General features: G+C 38.8%; 1 protein-coding gene across 5 annotated transcripts; it reads left to right on the forward strand.

Annotated features, from left to right (window-relative positions):
* The first annotated feature begins 304 nt into the window (after positions 1 to 304).
* On the forward strand, positions 305 to 15,669 carry LOC25488802 (formin-like protein 20). 5 transcript variants are annotated; one of them, XM_039832277.1, is made up of 18 exons: positions 688 to 760; positions 2,555 to 3,258; positions 3,336 to 3,557; positions 3,635 to 6,313; positions 6,347 to 7,470; positions 7,593 to 7,722; positions 8,308 to 8,379; positions 9,240 to 9,338; positions 9,486 to 9,527; positions 10,167 to 10,247; positions 10,331 to 10,381; positions 10,457 to 10,538; positions 10,730 to 10,824; positions 10,906 to 10,977; positions 12,143 to 12,259; positions 13,826 to 13,894; positions 13,977 to 14,043; positions 14,561 to 15,669. In XM_039832277.1, exons 1-18 carry the CDS (start codon positions 688 to 690, stop codon positions 14,758 to 14,760), a joined length of 5,979 nt encoding a protein of 1,992 aa, XP_039688211.1. In that variant the 3' UTR covers positions 14,761 to 15,669. The 5 variants fall into 5 exon arrangements, 3 of the variants coding, with proteins under 3 accessions (XP_013459400.2, XP_039688211.1, XP_024635415.2); XM_013603946.3 differs by having other exon boundaries at positions 305 to 760; positions 3,635 to 7,470; XM_024779647.2 differs by lacking the exon at positions 688 to 760 and having other exon boundaries at positions 3,119 to 3,258; positions 3,340 to 3,557; positions 3,635 to 7,470.
* The last annotated feature ends 75 nt before the right edge of the window (positions 15,670 to 15,744 follow it).

A 15,744-nucleotide genomic window follows, 5' to 3' on the forward strand; every position in this document is an offset into this window, starting at 1 on the left:
ATTATAAGTTAGCTTATTAGCCTTATCAAACATAGCCTTAGTTGGATATCGATACTTTGTATATTAGACGATGGGTAACCAAACTTCATTGATACCACTATGTACACCAAAGTAAATTCCACATGTGCCACGTACGAAGACACGTAGATTAAATTAGTATACATAATGATGATGTGGCAAAACAGATTACTTTCTTTTTCTCTCTCTTTCTTTCTTTCTCTCTCAAGAAAATTGAATAAACGTATTATTGTCGGGAGTTTTATGATTTAGTTACGTTGTTGGTTGGTTGTTGCAAAATATAGAGAGAAACAAAACAAAAACAAAACGATAAAACAAAAAGACAAAGATGAATGAAACATTGAAAAACATAGAAACACAACTCTAAAATCTTATTCTTCTTCTTCTTCTTCACTTCTTCACTTCATTTTTCTTCCTTCTAATTCTCAAATATCAAATTCTCAACACTTTCCTTAATTGTTATTAATTTCCTCATTAATTATCATTAATTGCAATTGTTATTGTAATTGTGATTTTTAATTGCAATTGCTGTTGTTATAATCAACATTTTCCTATTCTATTGAATTCGGAGGCAATTTTTGAGATCTACAAAACGGTGCGTTTTGAATTAGGTAGTGGAAAATTGAGCTATCAGTTTGGATCCGATCAGGGAAGTAACAGCGCCATTGGATGGCGCTGTTCCGAAGATTCTTTTACCGGAAGCCACCGGATCGTCTTCTTGAGATCTCTGAGAGAGTTTATGGTATGTTTTCTAAATCTCAACTTTTCAAATTTTTTATTTTTATTAAAAATGTCGTTTTTTTTGGTTATTGAGCTGTTGAAAATTCAAGTTTTTAACAATGCTTATGATAATGTAACGTAACGTGTTGCTATTTATGAAACACTTGACAGAGACAGCAACACAGATACCAAACACGACACTGACACGGATACAAATGCATAACATAACATAACACAATACCAACACTGACATGCTGACACGTAGACACCAATAGTAATAATTTGAGAAAATGGAAGTGATTGAATGCAACCAGATATGTTAGTATTGTGCGAGTATCGTGCAAAGTATTTAATTTTAAGTGTCTTCACTATATAGGATACAATTAGCTTGAAAAATGTGGGATTGGGTTTAGGGTTACTATTATTGAAGTTTTGAACAGTTCTTATGATAGTGTAATGTTCTTCTGTTCATGAAACACGTGGCACAAACATAGATACCGACACGGCATTGACACATTTACGGAAACCGAAAACTATACTGACATTGACACATGGACATCGTTAGTTTGAGATGTTGGTGGTATATACAATACTATTAGTTTGAAAAATGTGGAGTTGGCTTTAGGGTTACTTTTATTGATTTCTTGTTGTAATGCTTCATCAAGTTGATTAGTTTGGAACCAAGTGATTGGGCTTAAATGGTTAATGAGTTCCAACGAATCGTTCAGAAGAGGCCGAATTTGATTCTTGGGAGGAACAATTCGTTGCGACACTTTACTCTCCTTCCAGCTGAACTCTAGATTGTCAGGGCCCCCTTCCCCTGGGTACTGGCGGGTTAACTCAATTTTTTTTACCATCTTGGTGTTGCTATTATGTTTTTCTAGGAAAAAAGTAGTGGGTTGGGTTGTTCAAAGCGTTGAAAAACGCGAAACCAAGAGATGATGAAGTGGAGCTTAATAAGTGTTAGATTTTAAGTTCTCACTTGTCTGATGTCTCTTCTTTGGAGTGAGATGAATGTAATGTTAGTTTTACAAGCACTCTTTAAACTGAGGATTGTTTTTCCCTGTTTTGGATTTGGGTATTGTCGTTCATTAACGCTAGATTTTTATGTACTGAAAAAAAAGTGTAACAAAATGTGGAATGGGGTACTGGGTGTTGAATTTGAGGATTTTGGAGGTGAAATAGAAGTATTTAGGGCTTGCTGGTGATTCATCAGTTGAGGATAGTGGGTTGAAAAACTAAGGAAGGTTGATATTTTCTTAATATGAACTCTTGGAAGAAGTGTTTGAGTGAGACTGATTTATTTATGCTTTCGGGTATATTTGAATGAGGGTTTTGGAGGAAAAGGGACGTGAGGGAAAAGTTTTTGCCTTTAAATTAAGACAGCTATTCAAAGATATTAACCTGGGATCGGGATACTAAGTTTCATGATAATCTTTCATTTTTTAGAAAATTTATTAATTTACAAATTCTTTACATTGAATGAAATTTTTTCCCTCTTTACTTTCCCCACCAAAAAGTTATTGAGTTACAAAATCCTTACTTGGAATGAAATATTAACACACTGTTTTTTAGTTACTTTCGCTACATTGTAGTGAAGATGGTAGTTGGCACCTCCTGCTCTTCTGATTCATGTATAAGCTTGGTCGTCGTGAGCTGTTAAGCTTTTCTTTGAGAAGCTCATTTACATTGCATTCAGCATCTTCGGTTTCTTAACTATTTAATAATATGAAACCCAAATAATGAATTTGCGAATAAGTTTGAGTTCTTACTCTTGTAATTTGATAATATTTTAATGTTCTTCTATTTTATGTAGTTTTTGATTGCTGCTTCTCTACGGATGTCTTGGAAGAAGACGACTACAAAGTGTATATGGGGGGCATTGTAACTCAGCTACAAGATTACTTTCCAGATGCTTCATTCATGGTATTCAATTTCAGAGAAGGGGATAGGCGCACCCAAATTTCAGACATTTTATCTCTGTGTGACATGACAGTTATGGAGTACCCTCGGCAATACGAGGGCTGTCCACTTCTGCCTTTAGAGATGATTCATCACTTCCTTCGATCAAGTGAAAGTTGGCTGTCTTTGGAGGGGCAACAAAATGTGCTTTTGATGCACTGTGAAAGAGGGGGTTGGCCCGTGCTGGCGTTTATGCTAGCCGGTCTTTTATTGTACCGAAAACAATACAGTGGCGAGCTGAAGACTCTTGAAATGGTCTACAAGCAAGCGCCAAGAGAACTTCTCCATCTTTTATCTCCTTTGAACCCACAACCTTCTCAGTTAAGATATCTTCAGTATATTTCCAGGAGACATTTGGGTTCTGAGTGGCCTCCATCAGAAACTCCCTTATATTTGGATTGTTTAATTCTTCAAGTTCTTCCATTATTTGATGGTGGAAAAGGTTGCAGGCCTGTTGTACGTGTTTATGGTCCGGACCCTTCAAATCCTGCCAATAGAAGTTCTCAGCTTCTTTTCTCAACTTCAAAAACCCAAAAGCACGTTCGCCACTACCTGCAGGTGATGTATTGTTATGCTATTCATGCTGAATGTGAATTTATTTGATAGAATGTCTGCTTAAGAAATTTTAACCACAGGCAGAATGTATGCTCGTGAAAATTGATATTCCTTGTCGTGTTCAAGGGGATGTCGTTCTTGAGTGCATACATTTAAGCGAAGATTTGGTTCGTGAGGAGATGATGTTTAGAGTCATGTTTCATACTGCATTTGTACGGTCAAATAGTTTGGTGCTGGGCCGTGATGAAATAGATATTTTGTGGGATACAAAGGATCAGTTCTCCAAGAATTTTAAATCTGAGGTAAGTTATTGTTACTCTTACGTCACAGCCATTTTCCAAGTCAGTAGACGATGATTACGTACTCATATCTGTATCAGGTGCTTTTCTTGGATGCTGATGCTGTTATACCTAATCTACCCGCAGTCAAGGTGAGTAGAGATGAAAATGAGACAGAAAGCGGTTCACCTGATGAATTCTATGAAGTGGAAGATTTCTTCATCAATGTCAATGATGGACCGGATTCTCCAGTTGTTCGTGATGATGCAGTAGATAGTGGAAACCATAAAGATGTCTGGAAAGAATATTCAGATCCTCCTGCTTCTCAGGATTCTTCTACGCCAGATGATGGGATTCACCAACAGATTGGCAGGACAGATTCTGGTATTAATGAGGTGAAAGATATTACCGTTGATGATGTGAAATACAAGCTCGAAGAGCGTGTAGATTCAGATACTCATGCAGTGAAAGATATTGCTGTGGATGATGGAAACAATAAGTCAACTTCCACTGCAGTCACTTTTGATATGATGGAAACTCTGGATACACAGGAAGTCACTTTGGATGCAAATGATGAGTTGGCAGTTATGCAAAACAATTATGACGACGACAACAACGCAACACTAAAAGAATTAGAACCTGAGGATGGACAGCAGAAACACGATCTTGCCAGATCAATATCTGCTGAAGAAAAACAACTTCCTTTAAACTCAAATCCAGTGGGAGATGTAGTTGCAGAAAAGGAGAAGACTGAGCAGCAAGAACCACAGGGATTTCATGCAAAGCAAGCAAAGGAAAATGAAACAACTAGGGGGATACCTTCTACCAAAGGTTCTTATAATGAATCAATGCATGTTTTATATCCACCAACAAGGCACAGTACTTCACCTACTGCTCTGTCAAATGATACCTCTCCAAGGGGGAAAATGACTAATGCCAAAGGAAGACTTGGTTCTAGTTTTCATGTCAACGAAGCGGTTGATTCTATGGAAACGACAAATGACCTGAAAAGTTGTAACAGGGACAATTCAGAATCTTCAGAAAGCATCGGGGAAATAGACTCAAAAGCCCAACTATCATCATTAATGCCAATTACAGAGTCATGTCATCAGTCAACTACTCCAGCATCACAGTTTAGCACTGATCAAGTGCTACAACCTCACCCTCCTCCTCCCCCTCCGCCCCCACCTCGACGGATATCTCCATCTTCTTCCCTGGATGGTAAAGTGTCTACGATACCACAACCTCCGCCACAACCACCTCCACCACCACCACATGCTTTGCCAATTTTTTATAAGAAAAATGTAGAAATGGACTTGCAAGCTGCAACTCCTCCAACCCCTCCACCACCACCTCCGCCTCCATTTTCTGGGCAAAATAGAGGGGGGTCATTTCCTCTTTCTAGTCCTTGGATGCCCATATTTTCATCAATTGCTGTAGTTGCAAAAAATAGTGGAACTTTACCTCCTTCAACTCCTATAGTAGGAAGTGAAATTGCATCAGAAGTTTCTAAATTAGTTGGTGCAGTGTCCCTTTCCTATCCTTCTCCACCACCACCACCACCACCACCTCTACCCCCAAAATATGCAGTTAAATCCATTCCTCCTCCACCACCACCACCTCTACCCCCAAAATATGCAGTTAAATCCATTCCTCCTCCACCACCTCCCCCGCCTCCTTTGTCTTATATGGATAGAGCTCCTCTCGTTCCTCCTTCAACACCAACATCACTTCACACTCCACCACCATTGCCTCATCCTGTTGTATATACAGATTCAACATCTCCACCTTCATCTTCTTTTACTAGAGCCCCACCACCACCACCTCCACTTCCACTGTCTTTATGTATAGTTCCATCACCTCCACCTCCTATTAGTATATCTCCACCGCCTCCACCAAGACCTCCACCATCACCACCACCTCTTCCTCCATCAAGTGGAGAACCTCGACCACCATCACCTCATCCTATGTCTAAGGCCCAACCCCCACCTCCACCCCCACCCCCACCTCTTCCTCTATCAACTGGAGCACCTCCACCGCCACCTCCTCCTTCATTGTCTAAAGCCCCACCATCCCCACCTCCAGCATTCTACGAAACTCCATTACCACCACCTCTTACTGCATCAAGTCAAGCTCCTCCTCCTCCTCCGACACCACCACCACCACCACCTCCTTCAGTGTCTTCGACCCCACCACACCCACCTCCACCCCCACCCCCACCCCCACCACCATATCTTTCGTCATCAATTGGAGCAGCTCAACCACCATCACCACTACCACCTCCTTCATCATTCTACGAAACTCCATCACCACCACCACTTCCAGCATCAAGTCGAGCACCTCCACCATCACCACCTCCTTCAATGTCTACGGCCCCACCACACCCATCTCCACCACCACCACCACCACCACCACCTCCATCATTCTACAAAACTCTATCACCACCACCTCTTCCTGCATCAAGTCAAGCTCCTCCTCCTCCGACACCAGCACCACCTCCTTCAATATCTACGGCCCCACCACACCCACTTCCACCACGACCACCACCACCACCACCACCATATCTTCCGTCATCAATTGGAGCAGCTCAACCACCACCACCACCTCCACCTCCACCTCCTCCATTCTATGCATCTCCACCATCACCACAACCATATCTTCCTTCATCACATGGAGCACCTCCACGACCACCACCACCTCCTCCTTCAATGTCTAAGGCCGCACCAGCCCCACCACCACCACCATCATATCTTCCTGCGTCAAGTGGAGCAGCTCAACCACCACCACCTTCAATGTCCAAGGTCCCACCACCTCCACCTCCACCTCCACCGTTCTATGCATCTTCACCCTCACCACCACCATATCTTCCTACATCACATGGAGCACCTCCACCACCTCCTCCTTCAATGTCTAAGGCCGCACCAGCCCCACCACCACCACCACCATCATATCTTCCTGCATCAATTGGAGCACCTCCACCACCACCACCACCTCCTTCAATGTCTAAGGCCCCACCACCCCCACCCCCACCATTCTATGGAGCTCCACCACCACCACCACCATCATATCTTCCTGCATCAAGTGGAGCACTTCTACCACCACCACCACCACCTCCTCCTTCAATGCCACCCCCACCTCCACCATTCCATGGAGCTCCACCGCCACCTCCACTATATCTTCCTGCATCAACTGACGCACCTCCACCACCACCACCACCTCCTTCAATGTCTAAGGCCCCACCACCCCCACCCCCACCATTCTATGGAGCTCCACCACCACCACCACCATCATATCTTCCTGCATCAAGTGGAGCACCTCTACCACCACCACCACCACCACCTCCTCCTTCAATGCCACCCCCACCTCCACCATTCCATGGAGCTCCACCGCCACCTCCACTATATCTTCCTGCATCAACTGGCGCACCTCCACCACCACCACCTCCTCCTTCAATGTCTAAGGCACCACCCCCACCACCCCCACCCTTTTATGGAGCTCCACCACCACCACTTGCAACGCATGGAGCACGAGCACCACCTCCTCCTCCACCTCCGGGTAGTCAAGGCCCACCTCCTCCTCCACTTCAAGGTTTTGGAGGCCCACCTCCTCCACCTCCTCCAGGTGGTCGAGGCCCACCTCCTCCGCCACCTCCAGGTGGACAAGGCCCACCTCCTCCACCACCTCCAGGTGGTCGAGGCCTAGCTCCACCACCTCCTCCTGGAGCTCGGGCACCTGGTGCTCCTGCACCTCCAAGAGCGCCAGGTGGTGCACCTCCACCACCAGGGGCTGATCCAAGAGGTAGAGGGCGTGGGCTTGCACGTCCTACTGGTCCAGTGACACGGCGTTCCTCCTTAAAGCCTCTTCATTGGAGTAAGGTAACAAGGGCATTGAAAGGAAGTTTATGGGAAGAATTACAAAGACATGGAGAATCTCAAAGGTAATTTGACGTCTATTAATGCAAGATTTTGTTGAATCTTTTCAATTTTTTATCATGAAACACATCATTCATGCTTTCAATATCCTTCTGGTTGTAATGATTGGTTTTACAATCTATCTTAGTGGACAAGAGTTTGACGTTTCAGAGTTAGAGAAGCTTTTTGCTGCAAATGTTCCGAAACCTGCTGCTTCTGGTGGTAAATCTGGAGGGCAGAGCAAATCTGCAGGATCCAAAAATGAAAAAATCACCTTGGTATTTTCTGTACATTCTGGTGATATGCTTTTTGAAATATTCCTTGTGAGATATGCTTTGATGGTTGAACCTGTTCTTTCCTTTTGGAATTGTAGTTCACCATGTTTTGTATTTATACTTAACATCAAAAGTTGCTCTGTATAAGGTTTTCTTCATATTAAAGTTGGAATTTAATACCACTGTTTTGAATGCCTTGTAATTTGTTCATAAAATAAGTTATGTTGACTTTGATCTGATTTGAGGGATTAGGTATTTTCCCTCTGATTGTGAAGGAAACAAATGTTCACTTTTCTTTAGTTTTATTATGCCAAGAAAAATGTTGAGCATTCCTCAGTCCATAAACTGTTGAACTTGGACGACTTTATTGAATTAATCTCTTGGAAATTTTATTTTAATGTTTTCGTTTGTTCATTGTTGTCTCTTCTATGTTGTGGGGATTAAAACTCAGATAATGCAAATGTGCACAAAGGTGCATATATTTTGTTGTTGCTGCAAATCTACATTCTCAACCCATTGACTTGATATTTGTTTGCTAATTCCCAAGTATTTGATCAATAATCTGTTTATCTCTATGCTTAATTATAGGTTGACCTAAGGAGAGCCTATAATACTGAAATTATGCTTACAAAGGTTAAGATGCCACTTCCTGATATGATGGTAAGTTGGCACTTTGAAATTTCTTAATTCATGTTGGCTATCTTTAATTACAAATATGCAAGCTTGGATTTTTCAGTAAAGCATACTATAATGAATGATAGTATTTTATTTTACATGAAATATAAATATAAATTTTTGGAACGTTATTTCGAAGTCTCATGTCTGTTAGACAGAGTGATGGAGGCAAGGGAGATAAGTTTTGAGTTGGGCAGATGGGATGGAAAAATGCTTCAAGCTTTTCTTGTAATCAAAAGATGCCTTTGAAAGAAAAATTCAACGGCATATCTATAGCCATGAATTTGGCAATACTTTATGCTGCTGTACTGAATTTTGGATAATAAAGAGCATATGTCAACTGTTGTCGATACTGAACTTTGGATAATAAAGAGCATATGTCAACTGTTGTCGATTTGAGAGTGTTGATTGAATGAGTGTACACTAAGTAAATAGATGAATTAGTAAAAGAATAATCAGATAAAGGATAAGGGAAAGCTAAGAGATACGTTTAGAAAGGCTTGGATATAAATGGTCACCTTGAGGGGGATCAGTGTGTATAAAATACAAAATAGAGATATATCATAAAGGCATGAATCAATTTATACAAAGATTTACAATTTTCTCATTTCCAAAATTGCATGATACTGTACAAAGTACAATCATTCTATTTACATTCTTTCTAACATGCCTTTTTGAAAACTTGCTTTATGGAAAACATACAATGATATTGTTTCCATAGCAGGCCTTTCTGTTGTTCTTGTTGCATTTACATATTCTCAAAATAACTTTATCAAATTTCTCGAATCTCCACCTATATCCTTTTCAATTTTGCGACTTAATATTTTGAAATTAATATTTATCAGGCGGCAGTACTGGCTTTGGATGACTCGGTATTAGATTCTGATCAGGTGGAAAATCTTATTAAGTTTTGTCCTACCAAAGAGGAAATGGATCTTTTGAAGGTGAAGCTTATGAAATTATACTTCTTGTTTTGGCGATTAAGCCTTCTCATTTCTGTCATTTGCTGTTACTATGAGTTGCATGCTTTTACTTCGATTTGTTTTTGTTTTTCTATCTAAATTGTGTTCATCTTGATTATGATTATTTAGGCATATACTGGTGACAAGGAGAACTTGGGAAAGTGTGAACAGGTCTGTGATTGATTTCTTTTGACCAAAATATTATGGTAATTGTACAAAGTTTCAGTATATAGAACTTATATGTGATTCCTTTTTTGACATATCTATAGCTGATTCATGTGCTGGTGCCTTCAAATTTGTGCGAAGGGTTATTGGGCTGTTCAGAAAGTACAGTTTTCATAGACTGTATTAATGATATGATAATTTACTGAAATCTGATTTAAGAATAAATTTAAAAATAGTGAAGATAAAACTATCTGGTGCTGCTGATTGTTTGGAAATCACTGCTAACCATTAAATTCTAAGTGTGGTGAAAAGTACGAAGATATTAGGTAGCCTTCTACCATTAGATATGAATATATTCATTGTCAGAAACCGATTGGCTGAATGCAAATTGAAGCTTAATAATTGAGAATACTTTGTTATAAATTGTCAGCTTTACATAAATGAATCAAGTTCATGAAAAAGGAAATTCATAGGTCATGTGACATGATAACAGTTTTGGCTGATGCCTGGTGACATGTGGAAGAAAAAGTTGTTTTACGCTTAGTATGTAGACATTGTATTATAAATAAATCATTTTGATCTTTGTTAACTCAATAACCTCTTTGTTATAGTAATGACGTTCTTATATACATTAGTAATTTTCAGTTCTTTATGGAGCTGATGAAAGTGCCACGAGTGGAGTCTAAATTGAGAGTATTCTGTTTCAAGATTCAATTTCTGTCTCAGGTTTGCTGCTGTCTGCAATAATTTTCTGAATTTATTGTGGATTTGGTTTTTTGCTTTCCTTATGACTGTTCCACTTTCTGCAGATTACAGAGTTTAATAAAAATTTAAAGTTAGTGAACTCTGCATGTGAAGAGGTACTTTGCTTATGAATCTAATAAACATTTTGTTGATTGTATCTTTCTGACCTTGTGCATCTTGTCTTCTTATAGGTCCGAAATTCACTCAAATTAAAGGAGATTATGAAGAAAATTCTTTATTTGGGTAATACATTAAATCAAGGAACAGCAAGGGGTATGCCATTTTAGTAATGGAAGTGTCTTTCTCCTCTTTAATTTTTTCAATATAGGAAACAGATATAGTGCTAGCTCTCTCTTTAACATTTAGATAGTCATTCACCTTTTATCCTTTTAGCGGACAAACTTATGTGTTTTTGTTACATATGATATAGTATAATTGATGTGAAATGTTTCTACTTTCTACAGGATCTGCTGTTGGATTCAAGTTGGATAGCCTTTCAAAGCTCACTGAGACTCGTGCTTCTAACAGTAAAATGACACTGATGCATTATCTTTGCAAGGTACAAGTCTTAGTTACAATAAATAAAGATATTATTTCTTGGCATACCATTCTAATTTTTCTTTTTCATTTTGAACTTCAGGTTCTAGCTGAAAAGTCTCCTGCACTGCTTGATTTTCACCGTGACCTAGTTAGCGTAGAAAATGCCTCTAAGGTAGCGATTGATTTTTGGAACTTCATGTCAAATAAATTAAGGTCAACTTCGCCTTGCTACCATGATTTCATGGTGTGCCTTGCTACCATTATTTACTGGTGGAATATCACTCATGAAATTACCATATGGAAATGAAAGAAGAGAGATTGAATTGTATTTACAACAAATTTTGCAAATGATATATCTTTTGCAAAACTCACAATTTAAGCCAATTTCAAATTGGAGAGACAAGCGATCTAAGTTTTCACACATTGTCTGTTAGAACACAAACAATGGAACTTAGTCGTAGATTTTAAAAAATATTTAAAAAAACGTATGATATTCTTAGGTTTTTGGCCTAACACATTCCCACAAAGCCTGATTGTAAGGTGATGGATGTCTATAACTGCTGTTAGTCCAAATCACTATATTATGTGAGACTCAACACCCCCTCCTAGAAATCGTGGTTGGGCCTAACACAACCCCACAAAACCGGCTTGTGAGGTGACGATCGCCCGCACTTATAAACGCATGCTCAAGCCATATTTTGTCCGATGTGGGACTCTTTAACACACTCCCTCACGACTAGCACTATTGGGCTTGGTTCGTGGACATAAATGGTGGGTGACACGATAGCGGAAACCTGATAGCAGGTGGCCCAATGGATCTTAACTGAGGCTTTGATACCATATTAGAAATTGTGGTTGGGCCTAACACAACCCCACAAAACTGGCTTGTGAGGTGAGGATTTCCCCCACTTATAAACACATGTCCATGCCATATTTTGTCCGATGTGGGACTCTTTAACACCCCCAACGCCCAAGACTGAAGATTTAGAGCATAATCGGGTGACCTGATATCAATGCCCTAATGGATATAGACTCTGATAGCATCTTAGAATTTGCCTTGGCCCTAACTTTGGATACATGATTCTGCACACTTATATTGTCTTTACTTAGCCCATTGTCAACCAATGTGAGACTTTCACAACTACAATCTCCCCGTCATAAAATTGGCTTGCAAAGTTGAGGAAGCTTTGTAAGCTCTTATTAAGCACTATCTATAGCCAGTAGTCAGTGGAAATTTACATTGTTATCCAAAAGAAATTGCTGTTGGGACTGGCTAAATTTCACTATTAGTTCATGAGATGGCAATAAATATTGATTGTTCATTTCTGATTTTGCAGATACAATTGAAGTCATTAGCAGAAGAAATGCAGGCAATTACCAAGGGACTAGAAAAAGTAAACCAGGAGCTTGCTGCATGTGAAAAAGATGGCCCAGTGTCTGAAGTTTTCCGTAAGGTGTGGCATTTTTGTGTTTCTCTATTGATTCTTTATTATTATATCATGAAAAAGGCATAGTATAGTGCAAAGAAATTTGGTGTCTAAACTTAATTCATAATATGTGCTTTTCTATACCATGAAGTCTGACATTGTAATTATTTCTATGACTATCATAATTAATTATTTCAAGTTTACAGTGGGAGTTCTAGTTTAGATCTGTGGATTAAGGGTCCCGTAGATTTTTTTTCTTAATTGATATCTTCATTGTACTTGACAATTTTGGATGCAATTTTTCTGTCTGAATCTTTTAATTTGTAAAATGAGATTTAAAGCTAGATTATTGTGAAATGTGAAGCCAATGGGCAATACGGTTCTCTTTAATACCTATTTCCCCTTAAGTAAGGGATGGTATCGTTGTTCCAAGAACCACTCTATAATTTGCAACTAAACCTAGAGAATAAATAAAATAGGAGATAAACTCCTCCTCGCGTTCAAGCACAATACTTGCTTGCTCATGCCCTTTCCAAAATATTTCATTCCCCTTACGTTCCCCTCTATAATCACCTTTTCTTCATTACAAAGTCACACTACCCAATACTCCACTGTCACCTGTCATTGCCTTCAGTTACTCTTGTGAGTGAGTATTTTCATTATTTCCCATTGTACCCTCCTAATAACCGTGAGTCTAACTTTATAAAAGCAGCTTTATGTTCTTTCAAATTTTTAACTATGATGGCTAGAGATGTATTTGGTCTATTTGGTTGAGATGGCAAGTTCATACCATCACGCACTACTCCTTTTACAGTTTCCTGCAATCTTGTTGAGGCAATACACTTGTTTATGGCTTTTTGTTTTTGTCTGTTGCCTAATGGAGTTGCAGTTTCTGAAATCTTTATCCTTCCCCAAAGTTGACTTTTCCCATTTTTCTGTCAAAACAAATTCAGTAGCTGATTCGGAGTTAGATTCTTAAGTCTTACGGTGGCTTATTGACGCCATTGGTTCTAAGTGCGTTCATCCTTCTAATTCTAAACTCTTCGGCACTTGTAAATACTTTTTTACCATCTTCACTATAATGATTATGTGCATGTGAAGCACTCTTGCTATTGGCCCTCTGTAATAAGTTATTAAGCATGTCTGGAACCAACTCACCAAAAGCTCAAGATATTGAGCACCGTTGCTAGTACTTACAGCTTGTCCCCTTAAATGAGTCCTAAGGGCTTGAATTCAACTTTATAAAAATATGTGACTGGCAAGGATCAAACTCAAAAGTTGACTTGACCATAGAGGCTCCGATACGATTTCATGAACTACATCTCCCAATGTTTATTAAGTGAGGGACATGACTACTTTCTATATTTCATCTTAGACAAAGTATTTGTGATGACACAATATGTCAGCCTCTGCTAATGTAGTCTTGTATAAACATTGACCATGTGTAGAAACAGCATTAAGGAGTGCTTTAATTTTTTTAGAACTTAACAAGTTTTTCATCGAATTGCATCCATGAAGCTTATCCTGGCATATATGGTTTCTCACCTGGTTTGTATTTTCTGTGCATTTAACTTACCTTTTTGTTTTTTTCAGACGTTGCAAGATTTTGTTGATGGAGCCAAGTCTCAGGTGGAATTTGTTTCACAGCTATTTGAAGAAGTGGTAATAAGCTTAACCATCTTTTTTGGTAGATTATGCACAGGTATAAAGGGATATAAAGATGATATTATTTGTCTATGGACAGGGTAAAAGTGCAGATGCACTTGCAAATTATTTCGGCGAGGATCCTAAGCGTGTTCCATTTGAGCTAGGTAGGTTGATGATTATAACTTTATTTATATAGGTTTACCATCATTATTACTTTCTTGTTGTTGTTATGTATCACATATTTCCATTGACGACATCAATTTTCCAGCTTATAAATCATCTTAATGATGTTTTGGAGAAAATGCATTTTACTGACCTTTTTATTTTGTTACAGTTCTGGTTGGAAACAAGTACGCTTTTTTGTGTATGATAGTTACAAGTCGCTGAAAATTGAAAGAAATGACTGTCCTTGGATTATATTCTAAGCAGAAAATTATGAAATAAAGGATTATGATATCAGAAAAAGGAAGGGGTGAGGGAGAAAATAGTTTAAGGAATAATAATAATAATAATAATAATAATAATAATAATAATAATAATAATAATAATAACAACAATAACAATAATAATAACAATAATAATAAAAAAATATAAATAAAAATATAAAAGAGAAAAGGAAGGAATATAATCTGATATTTGTTTTGTAATGCTCAAGTTAACTTTTCGTTTTCTTAATTGCAGTTACTGCAACTATGTTAAATTTTATAAGGTTGTTTCTCAAAGCTCATGAAGAAAATATCAAACAAGCAGAGATGGAGAAGAAGAAAGCTGAGAAAGAGGCTGAAATGGAGAAGAAAGCTGAGAAAGAGGCTGGAATGGAGAAGGGTAAAGGAAGTAAGTTGAGAAGGAAGAGTGAAAAAGATAACAAAGAAGAAAGCTGAGGAAGAGGCTGAAATGGAGAAGGATAAGGACATTGACTTGACAAGGAAGAGTGCAGAAGAGATAATTGAAGATCGTGTTTGTTCACTCCTTTGCACTGACATCATTCTCAGCCGAAGAGCAGAGATCCACTCGCGTGTAATACGTGGACTGCTTTTGAGATTGAAGTAAACTCCCTTTCCAAGATGATGCTGTGATAATTAGCCTCTTGAGGTCATTTAATGCGGCAGGATTGGGAATTCTTGCTACAGGCTGATCTTTGTACATAAAAAGGCTTAGGAGATGATTCTTTGATGGCATGTTGCGGAAAAAATCACAGCAAAATATTCTGGAATGGACAAATTTAGACCCAGCATGGATGCCTACTGAGAATGCTTGAGAATCTATCTGCATCTAATGCTTGCTATGAAGATAATGGATCTGATTCTTCAATTCAACATGAAATTTTGAAGCGGGACATGTCTTCTATTGCAATAGAACTCGCATTGGCGTTCATCATTCATTGGCATATTTTTCCAGCTCCCGAGCACATGTTTTTCGATTGTAAAGCACCGGAGTCCGACAGTAGTACCATCTAACCTTGTACAAAGTTCTAACCCTCTTCTTTTAGGATCCAATTCTTTCTCATGTAACATATAAATTAGTTTCTCTTTTTCTTTATTAATAGAGATTTTTGTAGGATTAGCCCCCAAACAGGTTTTGTATAGTTATCAGGTTGAGAAAAGAATTAGGAATCAGGTCTCTTTAGTGGTGTAGCTTATAGGTGAACAACAACAGGTTGAGATAGAAATCCTAGCTTACATTTATCTTTAAAATGCAATACACGATGGTGAAGTGTAAAAGCTTCTTGTTTCATTCACTTTTGCCAAATCTAGCAAATGAAATTTAGCACACTGGACTCTTTACACACATTTTGGTTGTCGAAAGATACATTGCATATTCAAGTGTTTAGTGTAGTTATTTGATGGTGCCATCGTTGATTTACC

The sequence above is a fragment of the Medicago truncatula genome, chromosome 3, assembly GCF_003473485.1.
Source record: "Medicago truncatula cultivar Jemalong A17 chromosome 3, MtrunA17r5.0-ANR, whole genome shotgun sequence".
NCBI classification, from domain to species: domain Eukaryota; kingdom Viridiplantae; phylum Streptophyta; class Magnoliopsida; order Fabales; family Fabaceae; genus Medicago; species Medicago truncatula.

What these genes read in the sequence shown, in the direction of transcription:
- LOC25488802 (XM_013603946.3), top strand. Translation starts at nt 688, where the DNA reads ATGGCGCTGTTCCGAAGATTCTTTTACCGGAAGCCACCGGATCGTCTT. An exon ending in TGAACTCTGCATGTGAAGAG is followed by an intron (nt 10,382 to 10,456) that starts GTACTTTGCTTA and finishes GTCTTCTTATAG; the next exon opens with GTCCGAAATTCACTCAAATT. An exon ending in TGATGCATTATCTTTGCAAG is followed by an intron (nt 10,825 to 10,905) that starts GTACAAGTCTTA and finishes TTTGAACTTCAG; the next exon opens with GTTCTAGCTGAAAAGTCTCC.